This window comes from Ciona robusta, chromosome 3 (assembly GCF_009617815.1).
Source record: "Ciona robusta chromosome 3, ASM961781v2".
Taxonomy (NCBI): Eukaryota; Metazoa; Chordata; class Ascidiacea; order Phlebobranchia; family Cionidae; genus Ciona; species Ciona robusta.
This window is the reverse complement of record NC_143237.1, coordinates 1,410,739-1,422,694: the sequence shown is the minus strand read 5'-3', so window position 1 is coordinate 1,422,694 and position 11,956 is coordinate 1,410,739. Positions and strand designations below refer to the sequence as shown.

At 35.8% G+C, this 11,956-nt stretch overlaps 3 protein-coding genes across 4 annotated transcripts; 2 read left to right on the top strand and 1 right to left on the bottom strand.

Moving 5' to 3' along the window:
- Window positions 1-214: 214 nt before the first annotated feature.
- Window positions 215-1,862, bottom strand: LOC149737505 (acylphosphatase-2-like). Its single transcript, XM_089873663.1, has 2 exons — window positions 653-1,862; window positions 215-468 (listed from the first exon to the last, which is right to left on the bottom strand). Exons 1-2 carry the CDS (start codon window positions 826-828, stop codon window positions 318-320), a joined length of 327 nt encoding a protein of 108 aa, XP_089729789.1. The 5' UTR covers window positions 829-1,862; the 3' UTR covers window positions 215-317.
- A 568-nt stretch (window positions 1,863-2,430) lies between these two features.
- LOC149737504 (cytochrome b5-like) lies at window positions 2,431-5,789 on the top strand. 2 transcript variants are annotated; one of them, XM_089873662.1, is made up of 6 exons: window positions 2,431-2,607; window positions 3,219-3,255; window positions 3,586-3,677; window positions 4,007-4,074; window positions 4,521-4,562; window positions 5,301-5,789. In XM_089873662.1, exons 1-5 carry the CDS (start codon window positions 2,485-2,487, stop codon window positions 4,546-4,548), a joined length of 348 nt encoding a protein of 115 aa, XP_089729788.1. In that variant the 5' UTR covers window positions 2,431-2,484; the 3' UTR covers window positions 4,549-4,562; window positions 5,301-5,789. The 2 variants fall into 2 exon arrangements, with proteins under 2 accessions (XP_089729788.1, XP_089729787.1); XM_089873661.1 differs by lacking the exon at window positions 4,521-4,562 and having other exon boundaries at window positions 2,432-2,607.
- Window positions 5,790-5,927: 138 nt separating this feature from the next.
- On the top strand, window positions 5,928-11,616 carry LOC149737503 (uncharacterized). The gene has a single exon (XM_089873645.1). The coding sequence runs from the start codon at window positions 7,743-7,745 to the stop codon at window positions 9,417-9,419; it is 1,677 nt and encodes a 558-aa protein (XP_089729771.1). The 5' UTR covers window positions 5,928-7,742; the 3' UTR covers window positions 9,420-11,616.
- The last annotated feature ends 340 nt before the right edge of the window (window positions 11,617-11,956 follow it).

Here is an 11,956-nt window from a genome sequence, read left to right as displayed (position 1 = left end):
CAGTAAAGACAGTCAAAAATTTTCTTAAAAGTATATCTTGCCTAAGGATATAAGTCTACATAGGTAGCAGCATCTACTGTTTATCCTCTGAGAGGCAAGCACACCAGCCGCGATGATGAATGAATACAACTTGTGGATTAATTTCTATGTCTGGACCACAAGTTGCACACATAGAGAACCAAATCTTTCACATATGGACATATGCTATTGCTAGTTATATCAAGAACCATTTTACTCAGTACAGATTTATATTAAGAACACAGTATTAAAATTTTCACAGTGCTATGTAATGAACTATCCAATATCCCACTCTTAAGTTAAGTTTTGAATGTTCTTCGTTCTACTTCAGTTTTGTCAGTGATTATGCTAAACTGTGTCAGAGATTTGGTGTCCACTGTGCACTCATTGTAGAAGGTGCATTTATCAATTCTACTCTTTGGACTTCCAACAGACTTGAGCCAATTCTTCCTGGAAATATGTACATAATGCATATTGTAATTAGGCAGAACATTTTACAGCAGATTCTATGCAAGAAACAAAAAAAACACAAACACGTAAATTTGCAGATATTATTAAAGTAGGACAGTTTTTATTAAATATGTTTAAATATAATATGAAGGCAAGCAAAACACACATCCAAGCTGATGCTTACACTTTGGATACACTCTGTTGTGATCCTTCCAGAAACCCTTGGACAGTTCCACCCTTTGTGTTCAAGACCCAGCCAGCCACACCATGTTTATCGCAGGTTTTCTTTGTATGTTTACGAAAAAATACACCCTGTACCTTACCACATACCTCGAAATTTAACTTTTTAATTGAACCCATAACATTTCTACAGAAGGCCCTAGAATAAAAACGGTTGCATCAATACTTTGCTTCACATTTGCATACATTCTACACATAAAAGTTTTCAAATAAAGATTACATTGCATACGATTTTTCTTTTAAAAGATCTGGAGCACCAAACACACAGCTGCAAAATAATATTCTTTTTTTTGCAATGAACCAAACTTTTTCTTGATTATTTAAATAAAATCGTCAGTGTCTAGTTGACGAAATTTAATACAACAATTGTCCCCAAGGTACAGAAGCTAGAAGCCATTAGCCTTAAATGTGACCATGTCTCAATATCACTGTCCATTCGTGAAAAGAGAAAGTCTGATGGAACCATAAGAAACAACCAAAAAATTAGGGCAAACTTTTTGGCCTGCTGCAACCCTTTGCGTTGTGTTGCAAACAGCAGAGCACATATTGCCAAACATATTTCAAGGAAGCTGTAAAGAAGCTTTAGAGAGACCTGCTGGGTTACTTGTTGAGGAAGAGATTTTTTTATAAATGTTTGCTCGAATTTAGACGACCACAGCAACCCTGCTATTGCTGCATATAATGTACCGATAGCAAATACAGATAAATCCATCAGAGATCTGTGTTTTGCTTTTGTTGTGCCGATACCAGATGCTAGCAGCAAGTAGGATGCAATGACTCCAACATTACGCAACAGGATATGAATCATAACTTCAGATTTCATCTTGTGGAAATGAAACTGAACCAATGTCCTTACTGCAAGGTGAGTTGCTGCAATCAAAGAAGCAGAGCGTCGTGCAGATGCTTGAAATGACATAAATGTTCCACAAAGAATTAAAACAGCTGCATCAATATACACCAAATATGTGGGAATGTTCAATTTTCTCTTTGATTTTTGTTCGATTTCAGCCAGCAACATCATTGTTGATAATGCTTCCCAAAATGGAAAACGTGAAATACAAATTAAAATTCCAGATGTTAAATACGATCGCCAACTTCCCATTTTGTGTATTTAATATATTAAAATTACTAATATTTTAGTAATTTGCTATCACAAAGCCTATATTTAAAAATAAATGTTAAATATATAGTTACATTTCTATTAGTGTTTTAGGTAACAATTTTGATATTTAATGTATCTGTCAATTCCACAGCGTTGGCAAACATATTAAACAAAACCTTGATATAACAAGGTCAAAATCAGATTGTTTACAAAACAGTGTTTGTATACTAACGGCATGTTGTAGGGGTCAAAGTTCAATTTGAACTTTTTATTACATGTTGCCAACTACAAAAATTTAACTGTCTTTCTGTCTATTTAAAGTACTATTTTTGCACGTTCTTTTATAAATTGTACGATTGCATGTATTTTATTGTTTGAAAATAAATATTGCGTTATAAGACCTTGCGTTCTTCGTTTTTAGCATGATTTATACGATATTAAAATTCGTATGGCAGCACTGTTTTACGTCAGATATGCATGAGCAGTAAAGCACACAAGTTAGATTACAACATACGTGATAACAGCGGTGTGCCAGCGATTAAATTTCCAAGTCACTGCGGTATCATTGTCATCGTGACTTGTAAACCAGTGGCAAGTTTACAAAGTTAGGTATTATTATTTAATAGTTTGAATCGTGTTTCCAGATTACCTAGATTTTCTACTTTTAATTAAAAATGTCTGAATGTGAAGAGAAGAAGGTTTTTCGTTTGGAAGAAGTTAAAAAACACAACAATGTTCAATCTGCCTGGATTGTCGTTCATAATAAAATATACGATGTCACAAAGTTTTTAGAAGAAGTAAGATCTGTTTGAAATAATATAATAAGTAGGTCTGTTCCGCCTGTATGTATTAATGTTTGTATATTTTCACATTTACTATATTCTAATTTCTAAGTTTATATATATATGTATATATAGTCTATGAATTTCCTACTCACCATAACGGCACTTTTATCCGATTAGAATTTTAATTTTGTGTAAAATTAATTGGTCTTCATTTTCATTATTATTATGATGTTCGTAAGATGTAATGGTCGCTTGTCCCGCCTATTATTAAATAAGTTTGGTAAATCTACTTCTGTTTTATCAATAAGCGTGTTATACTGACTGGTGTTTTACCATTTTTCCTGTATTTTTGCCTTTGTATACCACATTACCGTAACCGCAGAGATAAAATAAAGTTATTCATATTGCAATTAAAGTAGGTGGTAAGGTGTGATTGGTGAAAAAATAATTAATATGGTCATAGGGCTATCCACTGATTTTAACACAATTTTGTTAGTGGTTTCTCTTGAGGTTTACATTTACCTCTTTCTACTTATTAATTTTCATGTTCATTTAATTGTGCATTTCTAAGTAAACGTTGTTCAACACGTGCATTTATTAATTATTGTTGCTTTGTTTCCCAGCATCCTGGTGGTGAGGAAGTCCTGTTGGAACAAGCTGGTATGTAAACTCCAATTAATCATAATTCATGCGATGGGTAATGATGTATGATTGTTGGGAAATGGTGTAATTTGAGATTAGCTGCCTCTGAATGTATCAATTCACCATAGTGGTAAAGCGGTTGTTTTAGTGATAGGCGCCTTTTTCTAAATGCAGGCAGAAATAGTTGGACAATCATGCAATGCTATGTTAATAAATTTGTTTCCAATTCCAATGTTTACTAATTAATGCAGTAAATTCAAGGGTTGCTTTATTCACCCTGCCACCCCAGGTTTGCTGCCTATGGTCACAGTCAGTGACTCAGAACTACAGTTTATATTTATAATTCAGGACAAGATGCTACTGAATCATTTGAAGATGTTGGCCACTCATCCGATGCAAGGGAAATGCAAAAAGATTATTACATTGGAGAACTTCACCCTGTGAGTTAATAAGATTTCCTGCTTCAAATTCTTTTTTTCATATAGTTATACATTTATCCAGCGGCAATATATTTTACGCTGACGCTGACATAAAACTACTTTGTCTAAAAGAGATCTTTTTTTGTCCGAAAGAGATCACATTTTTTAAATAAAGACCAACATTTCCTATTCACATCACCATCATCAGAATATGCCGTTAAAATGTCGTATTCAGGGACCGTACACGGTACACCCATAATGATGGCATCATTGAGTCTTGAACTCATATTATAAAATTTGCCAGAGATCTCTTTTAAACCTTATTTTACATGTGTTTTTTTTACAATTAGGATGACCAGTTTAAAGAGAACTCCCGAAGCAAATATGTTACTTTAGGAAACGAGGAATCTCAAGCAAGGTTTGAAATTATCAGTGTTGTTTAAACAAATAATAAAAACGCACAAATAATTAAATACACGTAAAATATTTCAAATCAATTGATAAACGACAATTTAAATGATTTTGAAACTACACTAAATTAATCTTCATTCTATTATTTGAAAACACCCTGTTCTGCACAATATAATATGGCTACATTTTATGTGGTATTTGACATAATGAACTTTCTGACATAGTTGTTATTTTAAATGCATGAGAGCATTAAGCATGTGTAAAATTACTTATGAAAAGAAATTTGACATTTCTGTTATTTTGTGTGTTTTTTTTTCAAAATGATGTTTCTTATGTTTCTTATTTTACTCTTGATTTATTGGCATAAGTTTATGGCTTTAAACTTATGAGCTCTTGCAATGCCTCTCTTTCATTTGCATAACATCCCTCAAGAACAATGCTTTAAATTTGCAGTCAAAAATCCTCCTGCTCATTGCAATAGCTGCATAAGGAGACGTAAGTGAAATTATTCATGAATGGGATTGGAATTTATAATCCAAATGGTGCAGTGTGAATGTGTGTTTTAATTGAATGTTTTGTGTGTGGTGTGTGGTTGTTCTTATTTTTACAAAGATAGTGATAACTGATAACACATGTGTGAAATTAAAGAAGTTTTGTTTCATTATTCACAATGAATAAGTTACTAAGGTTATTTGGTTGTTAACTACTACTATAAATGTGATGTTTTCTTCTAGCTCATTAAATAAGATTTGTATAATATTTGTTATTGTTGCATAACTTGCATTTGTTACACTAAAAATAGGACAAATTGTTCTGAGTTTTTGAACAGTGTTTATGTGTTTTTGTTTGGTGGAATGAGCTTTAAGCAATCTATTTAGTTATGTTGTACAAGTGTAGGTACATTAATTGACTGTAATGTCCCATTTAATAATAAACTCATTCATAAATGCAGCTTTTATTTGTTTTATATTTAAAACCAAGTAACACCTTTGTTATAACATAAAAATAACTAACACCTTTTTCAACTAAATGTAACATAAAGTATTAACACTATTTAAATAATTGGAACCAATCATTTTAGGTAATGAATAGGCAAATGGCTGCTTTTTTTTTTTAAAAAAAATATTTTTGTCAAAAAGAGCTAATTACTTACATATTTATGTTATATCATTTAACAAAAACAGAATATTAATATAAAGTGAGTTGGATTTAAAGTTTTTGTTCTACTTTCAGTGCATTGAGCAACTGGGTGATACCTGGACTTGTAGCTCTCGGTGTTGCGCTAATTTATCGCTTCTACATGTCAACATAACTCGTCTGTGTGGAGTGGTTGGACTTTAACTTATACGTTCCGAACACCTAAAGTAATTTGAATACTAATCATGATATTTCAATTTAACGACCTATATACACCAAGTTTCATACCTGCTCTTGTGTGCAAACTACTATCGTATTGTAACATAATGTTGGATGTATATATAATATAATTCTAGCAAGAAAAAGCGGGGTATTTTGCCAGATTTGTTATATCTAGGTTTCCTGTTAAAAAGCATAGCTAATTAAAGTGTTTGGCTTATCAATAAGTCACTAATATATTTAATGCTCACTAAACTGATATATAGTTGTTGTGTAGTTTTGTAATTTCGTGCTTCGAACCTGCAGCTTCCTGGATTGTCAATAACGCTTTATCATTGGCAAGTAATTAAATTTATTCAAACCATGTTTGTTGTTGCAATGATATGAACAGTGACGTTTTTTATGTACTGTGTGGGGTAAGATGGTACGGTTAGTCCATATTTCTTGACCTTGTTTTAACATACCCACATGGACCATCTTACCCCGACTCAGTATATGTGAAGGGTTTGTGTTATTCACTATCTATTAAAGAAAGTGGGGTAAGATAATCCATGTTTTTATTCCCCCCTATCTTATCCCATTTGGTAGTAATAAGAAACATTTAAAGAATTAAATAACCGTAGGCTCGCAACTGTAAAAGAATATTGTTAACTAGCAGCAATAATTAGCTTTTTTGTGGTGCTGACGAGCTCAGTCGGTACATTATAGTAGTTAATTTAGTGTAGCGCTAACTTTTGGTTTTGGGAATTACTCAATATTGCGAGAAGCGATGTTTACACTCGGAATTCTTACTCTCATTGTGGCGTTTGGTGGGTACAAGGTTTACCAAAACTTCAAGTTTTGGTGATGCCATTTTAAATGCTGCTTTATAGTAAAACGAATGTGAATTTATTACATCTGCGTTATTTAGTTGTTGCTTTTATGACAACTTAAATCGTACACAGTTTTTCTGTTCGTGTTATTGCAGTTGTTTATTATTGAAGCAATTAACCAGCAGGAGTAAGTAGTTGTTTAAACTCGCGAGGTGTCGCTGGTGAGCGATTCTAATTCACGTTATGTTATTTTATGTACAGTAGTATGGGAGAAGATGGGACACCTTTTAACTCGATTTTCTCGACCCATTAAGTAGTAAACAAAGAACATTCAAATAATTATAAAAACTACATCCTCACGACTCCCATAGACCGTTGTTAATTGTTTAAAACACGATCAGGATATTTTGATATTATGTGCTAAAGGTGTCCCATCTTCCCCCACCCTACTATATGAGAATTATAAATGGAACCGAACTCTGAGAGTATAAGGTTTAATTTTCTTTTTAGAATATTACGCCATAATTAACAAGACCACGGTCTGCGTTAAGCAGGATATAGCCTATGTTGTTGGTGATAGCCGGTGACTCGTTTACCGTTATTCAAATAAACCGCGTGCTTATTTTATTAAATAAACTAAGAATGCAAAACATGAGTAACTTGTTTAGTGAATACACAGCCTAATCTTCAATATAAAGCGTTGACTGGGATATTTTTATGCGTTCACAACTATAGCATTTGTAATGCAAGCAACGATGCCATGGTATCCGGTTTCCCATGCATCGCTTGGTTGTAATGATCGACGGGCCTGTTGAAATGTAAGCTAAACGATTAGGAAGTAATACTGGACCTGGGATATACATGTGGAAATAAGGCGATAAGAAATTCCCGATGCTACAAACGAATAATCCAGGCTTGAATGTCGAAAAGCTATAGCGAGTTCCATAGTTTTGTAAGGGCAGAATTGGTCAGCTAGTTTATTACTTTTGCTTAATAGTTAATGCAACTTATATTGACAGGTGGCAGGGCAACCACAGTCGTTATGTTTTGTTTCACACACACCTTATGCCCGCCCACGAGGTAGCCTATACCCTTTTATAGATTACGATTAGACCTATATGCCTTACTTGCTTGCTTCGTGGGGCAATGTAAGTCTTTTTAACACAGGTGTTTTGTTTCATACAGCGTGTGCCCACTTTCGATTTACCGCATATAAGGTTGTATTTATGACCGCTTTTATAAATGATCGTCGTCAAGGTGATATATATTAGGGTAGAGGAAGACGGGACACTTTTGGGACAGAATATCCAAACATCCTTACTGTGTTTTAAACAATTAACAACAGTCTATAAAGGAGTCGCGAGGATAAGGCTATGTAAATCTTTAAATGGTTTTTGTTTACTACCAAATAGAACGCGTAAATAGAATAAAAGGGTGTCCCATCTTCCCTACTCTACTACATATGTATATGTTCTTGTGAGACAGAGTATATTTTCAGGCCTGTTGCATGACGTATTTTTCCTACAGAGCTACTGCAACAATGTTTAACCTAGGTCAAACTCCTTTGAGTTTGGAAACAGCCGCGCTGTATTTAAAAAATAAGTCGATTCCCGTTTTCAACAAGCCACGTGTGAAGGCAAAGGGTGGGCAAGGATATTTGTTTCAAGCGTTGGAACGAGAATCCCAATCTCAATACCAATCTGACGAGTATAATTTTACAAACAGAGGTACTAACAGATACGGAGAAATTTGTAAACGTTACTTCCGTATAAAAGATCCCAATCGCAAAGGAGTTTTTCTTGACAGTTTTCAACGGCACGTTTATTCAACATGTGAAGCAGAGGACTCCGACACTGACATTCCGGTATATTTGATTCATTATTTTGGGGATGAAGGACCGTATCAAGACAATGTAAATGAAGGCGTTGTTGATGAAGCGTTGCAGAAAAAGATTTTAAAGAAAGTGGAAATAGCACGGACATATGATTTTATGAGAATGGCTGAAAATTGTGTACGAAGATTTATGCTTGGTCCAGACATTGTGGTTCACTTTGCGAATCCGGATATTTTGGAGAAAACTTCAGAAATCATTGAGTTGTCGATCAAGCAAAAACATTTAAAACAAATCATTTCTTACACCACAATTTTCTGCACAGGTGCCATGATGTATGTTTCAGTGCTTGGCTGTCGTAATTTGATACTAAATAATCCAAAAATCCTTCCATTTGCCTTTATGATCCATGACAAGAATTATACCAGCTATCATCGTGAATTTTTACACGATATATTAATTGCTGTTGGCTTTCAAAACGCTACCAACGTTCCGTTCTTAACGAATCGTAACCAGGAAATTACCAAGGCATTTCAGGCTGTGTTTCCAATGCTAAGTAATGTCTACTGTGTCAAGAACGTTATCAGAGACACGCTACGGTGTGCGAAAAGTTTCCATTTATCAAATGATGTCGAAGATTTAAAAGCCGATATTTATAAACTGGTTAAGGCCGCCAACGAACAAGTTTTTCTGCAAAATCTGGACGTCGTATGTACTTTATGGCCCAAAAAGTTCAAACTATATTTTGACCAAAACATTAGAGAAGATTTACTTTATCATTGCTGTGACTTTGTTACACGCAAGTTTCCAGCGTTTGTTGACGAATCGGTAGCAGAGGTTACTTTGAAAAGTTTGGACACAATTGTAAGATCATCAGTAGGAAAAGATAGACTTCTGTTAAATGAACTTGTCGAAGTATTAATGAAAGTACAAAAAGATTGTTTGACCGAGTTTACTGGAGCAGTACGTCAGAGCCGAGGTTCCCGGTTAAAGCGCAAGTTAGACCACGAGCCGCAAAATGCAAAACGCCAACTTGATATGACACCCAAGACGAAAGGCAACGTCGCTGCAGCAATACAGCAGCGGCAAGAACCAAATGTACAGCAGTGCCAAAAAGCAAAAAACGCAAAGTTGTTGGAAAGGTGTTACAACAGTAAATATTCCATGGCGAAACGGTGCGTTCGCGATGGATTGATTGAATATATCGAAGATAGCAACATATTCACAGTTATGTCCTTCAACCAAGAAACAGTTTCACATGTGCGGAATTTTCCAAAAGCGTCTGTTTGCTCTTGTGGAAACATTCAGAAATGCCACCACATACTCGCAGTGGAAATGGTGGTGAATGAGTAAACGACGGGAACGTAAATAAAACGAAATATTGGACAGACATTGCAAATTTTTGAAGTAGTTTAATTAAATGACAGACGTTATTTCACCTTAATTGATCTCTTTACCTTATGCTAAAATCCAATGATTCAATCTGCTAGTGTGATTGGTTCAGATGTGCATAGCCTACACAGTACAAGAGAACTTAGTTTTGTAGGCGTTTATTTCATTCTATGGGAAAAATTTCGCGCAATTGACTACAAATGAACTGTCGTAATTTTTTTGTGTAAGATTAGTGTGTTTGTTGCCACAGATTTTTCTTATTGCAGTCGGAATTAAATTTGGTTTGCCGAGAGAGAATCCGTTTAGTTTGCTGTCTTTATGTTCAGCTTGCTGACTTTGTTTGCCAGAATAAAACTCGTCTACCATTCGCGTGTGTGTAAAACGCACAGAAATAAAAAAGAGTAGAACGCGCAACTTTCCGAAACCGTGATATATTCTTTTTTCTATTCACGTGTGGGGGGCGGCTAATGTTGAAGTTGTTGCTCGCGCTCCGCAGCCTCGCGACGACGCTGTTCCATCCTGCCCCGACGCACGCGCTATCCGACTCCGCAACGCATTGCACACCGATGTATGACACTTGTACGGCACATCTCAGTTTATTGTTCGGTAAAAGTGCGACATCGAGCTTAGAGACAAAGTGAGAACAGCAGGGTATTGCAAGCCCCATACTGCCTGACAGTACAGGAAAGTGAACGGTTTATATAACGAAAAACACGTGTAGCAAAACAATAAAACGCGTCATTGGCATGTGGCAATTGCCTCGCCTGGCATACACACAACTGGGTAATTGTTTTATTATCACGATTAGAATGACGGGAAAGTAGATGTTACGAAAGCAGCGAAACTGCATTCTATTCCTGTCATGCTTTTGTTTTCGCTATACAACGTTGCTTTATATTCAATCTTTATGTATTAGTGTTAAATTTAGCTATCTTTATATCATTAAATCTGTGCTAGAGCACAATCAACCGCTACAAATACGCCCACACCACACAGAATGGTTTCATATACGTCCGCAATCGCGAGTATTGTTCATTTGTTCCTCATCTTGAAATTGTTTTGTCGCTACTTGACAGGTTCACGACGGTAGACTTGTTGCAAGATTCGCAACTTCTTGTGTTGAGCAGACTAGACTAGGCATCGATGAGGACATTTGATCAAATTTCGCTCACGCTTTCGTAGTGTCGTGCAGGGTATCAGTAGAGTATCAGTACTCGAGCAGCAGATTGTCTGAAAAACAAATTGGAGAGAAAATACTAATGCCATAGAGATTGAATATTTAAATACAATAACGAGCGGGTAAGATAGGTAGAGATAAAACTGGGTTTTAAACGACAAATGACTCCTGCAGTAACAAGCGAACAATTTACTGTAAGTAGCGGTTCAGGTATAGGCAGCTGAATCCCTGTGAGTGTGCTAACTCACAATATGCATACAAATATAAGACCAAAGAAGAAATAGACATTCGGGCCATAACATTAATGAAACCCTGCGAGTGTATCAATTCACAATAAGCCTAAAAAATAGGTTAAGAGGGCATTTTGCCATCACTCGTTAGGGGAAAACATTATTTTACCCATCGCAACGGTTATGCTTGTTGGGGTCTTAGTCAGACTCACTTCAACAGTAATAAAGTAATATAATATTCGGGCCACATAGACTTGTGAAACCCTGTGAGTGGTCAGCTCACAATATGCATAAAGTACATAAACAGAAAAAGATTCACCGTTGACTGCAGTTGCCATCGGAAGGATTGTGTCCAGCGGTTCACCAATTGTGGGGGGCGGCTAATGTTGAAGTTGTTGCTCGCGCTCCGCAGCCTCGCGACGACGCTGTTCCATCCTGCCCCGACGCACGCGCTATCCGACTCCGCAACGCATTGCACACCGATGTATGACACTTGTACGGCACATCTCAGTTTATTGTTCGGTAAAAGTGCGACATCGAGCTTAGAGACAAAGTGAGAACAGCAGGGTATTGCAAGCCCCATACTGCCTGACAGTACAGGAAAGTGAACGGTTTATATAACGAAAAACACGTGTAGCAAAACAATAAAACGCGTCATTGGCATGTGGCAATTGCCTCGCCTGGCATACACACAACTGGGTAATTGTTTTATTATCACGATTAGAATGACGGGAAAGTAGATGTTACGAAAGCAGCGAAACTGCATTCTATTCCTGTCATGCTTTTGTTTTCGCTATACAACGTTGCTTTATATTCAATCTTTATGTATTAGTGTTAAATTTAGCTATCTTTATATCATTAAATCTGTGCTAGAGCACAATCAACCGCTACACACGTGACCGCCAACTCCGTCCCCATTTCCCTTCGTCTCCATTTTAAAAGATAGGCGCATAATGTTTTTGGAAGGTTTTAGCTGTTTATTTTAAAAACTACACCAACTATTCAAGTTTGTTAGGCTAGTTTAGTTATTTGGTACGTTAACGCTTACAGTTTACCACTTGTTTAGGAAATCTAATTATTTAAAAAAAATT

Excerpts from the sequence above, each read along its gene's own strand:
- LOC149737505 (XM_089873663.1), bottom strand. The coding sequence starts at position 828 with ATGGGTTCAATTAAAAAGTTAAATTTCGAGGTATGTGGTAAGGTACAG. Across the intron at positions 469-652 it reads CAACAGAGTGTATCCAAAGT|GAAGAATTGGCTCAAGTCTG; the intron begins GTAAGCATCAGC and ends ACATATTTCCAG.
- LOC149737504 (XM_089873661.1), top strand. The coding sequence starts at position 2,485 with ATGTCTGAATGTGAAGAGAAGAAGGTTTTTCGTTTGGAAGAAGTTAAA. Across the intron at positions 2,608-3,218 it reads TCACAAAGTTTTTAGAAGAA|CATCCTGGTGGTGAGGAAGT; the intron begins GTAAGATCTGTT and ends TTTGTTTCCCAG. Across the intron at positions 3,678-4,006 it reads ACATTGGAGAACTTCACCCT|GATGACCAGTTTAAAGAGAA; the intron begins GTGAGTTAATAA and ends TTTTACAATTAG.
- LOC149737503 (XM_089873645.1), top strand. The coding sequence starts at position 7,743 with ATGACGTATTTTTCCTACAGAGCTACTGCAACAATGTTTAACCTAGGT.